Here is a 1788-nt window from a genome sequence, read left to right as displayed (position 1 = left end):
TTACCCCTCATCGTCATCTTCATAATGCGCCTAGTTGGTACAAGAATCCGTGATGGATCAACGTCAGCAGATCTCACTGCCGACGAAACCAAGTTAACGACAAAGTCTGCAGTGAAGCTGCAATCCTACGTCGCAAATTCAAACAGTGACGCGTGGATCGCGAAGGAAAAAGACGCGCAACGATCGGAGCGTGGCACGGCTAACAGCAATGCGTGCGCCACTGTTGAGATGGACGTGCAGAAACACGAGAGCTCCAGTGGGACGAAGAAGAAAGGGAAGAAGGAGACGGAAAAGCTGGGACAGATAAACCTTGCACTCGAAGAGAACGTCTACATTTAGGAAGGTAAGCATTCGCATTATAAAATACAGTTTCTCGAAAAAGCATTTGATGTTCCTTTCCTTTCTTATACATCACACGGATGGCACTATTTCTTTTCGCGCGAGAAGCTTTGGCCCCGGAGACTATTTTTTCACTCATTCCGGCATTCCTAGTTAATTGCTGCGTCAATATTCCAAACACAAACTCAGACACTGAGACGAAAAAAATATTTCTTAACATCACATTAGTGGTTGTTGCACGCAAGCTATAATAGGGTGAGTGCCGTGTCAAGGCACGTAAGTTTATTTCGATTGGCAGTTGTATACACTATAGTATAGTACGCGTACAGTATCAAGAGTGAATAAAAACAAATTTGGTTTTAATGCAATCCTGATAATATGAATAGAATATTTTCACGTTATAGTAATGTTTGAATAAACGTAGATCATTACATCGTCCGTGTGCATTGTTCCTTCCACGCAGACGAGAGTAGAATGGAGGATGCGACTTCAATGCAACAGCGATGAGAGCCATCGACCTATTTAACCATGCACCCGCTGACTCCCATCCTGCTACGTCGTAGTGCCACAAAATAAAACACTATATGAATCCTATAGATGAAGGCTTATAGTTGCGCAACTGCGACAAAGAATGAGGCTAGGAATTTAAGCGTGACAAAAATGTGAAAATCCTGTCGGAAATGTTTTTAATACACAGAAAACTTGGCGTGATGTTAAGGAGGGTGTGTAATTTGTTTTAACAGTAATGTAATGTTCTGTGTAAACTTCTTGTAATTTGGTTCCATGATTTGCTGAATTTATTTTTTGGTTACCTACACTTATTAGGGGGCTACCTGCGCTTATTATTTATGTTGCTCAAAAATCTAAGGGACAGCTGCCTCCTTGCCCCTAGATGCTACGGCCCTGTTTTCCATTGTAATAGTTTGGAGAAATGTATTTGACATACAGTTGGGCCCAATTTAAAAATAAATGTGTTAGTAATTTTTAGTGAATTCATATTTACTTAACTCGTAGAGTCAGTCTAATCATTAATTATACATATAAACCCATAGTAGCTTATGGTAAGATAGACAGACACCATAGGTGGTATCACATCTCATGGCAAACACAGAGACCTCTTAGAGTCAGTCTCATAATCAGATATAAGCCCTATACTATAGCATAGTCAACAAGCTCCCAGTTACGCACGTGTTAGGTAGGCGTGCGCGACGGAGCGTACGTGTTAGGCGCGCGCGGTGATAGGCTACTGAGAGCTGACTCATGGGCCAAGCGCCTGACGATAAGCAGTTGAGAAGAGAGAGCAGTTGGAAAGGGAGTTGACGATAGGAGTTGAGAAGAGAGATTGTTGAGTTAAGTTAGAAGTTGACAGTTGAGAGTTAAGGGTTTGTGCAGGGAGTTATTCAGGAACCTACTGATGTGTATTTCGGAAGTTAGCGAGTTACTCGTAAC

General features: G+C 42.0%; 2 protein-coding genes across 2 annotated transcripts in view; both read left to right on the top strand.

Annotated features, from left to right (window-relative positions):
- The window catches only part of LOC106806508 (sodium/bile acid cotransporter 5-like), an 8664-nt gene extending 7144 nt beyond the window's left edge, over positions 1 to 1520 (top strand). Inside the window, exon 2 of the mRNA XM_014808476.1 lies at positions 803 to 1520. Coding sequence (XP_014663962.1) covers positions 803 to 846 — 44 coding nt within the window. The 3' untranslated portion in view covers positions 847 to 1520. The remainder of the gene's footprint in view (positions 1 to 802) is intronic.
- Positions 1 to 1788, top strand: part of LOC106806507 (sodium/bile acid cotransporter-like) — a gene marked incomplete at its 3' end in the record, with an annotated part of 25113 nt that overhangs the window by 11268 nt on the left and 12057 nt on the right.

This window comes from Priapulus caudatus, unplaced genomic scaffold, assembly GCF_000485595.1.
Source record: "Priapulus caudatus unplaced genomic scaffold, Priapulus_caudatus-5.0.1 Scaffold165, whole genome shotgun sequence".
In the NCBI taxonomy this organism is placed as follows: domain Eukaryota; kingdom Metazoa; phylum Priapulida; class Priapulimorpha; order Priapulimorphida; family Priapulidae; genus Priapulus; species Priapulus caudatus.
This window is presented reverse-complemented; position numbering and strand designations above follow the sequence as displayed.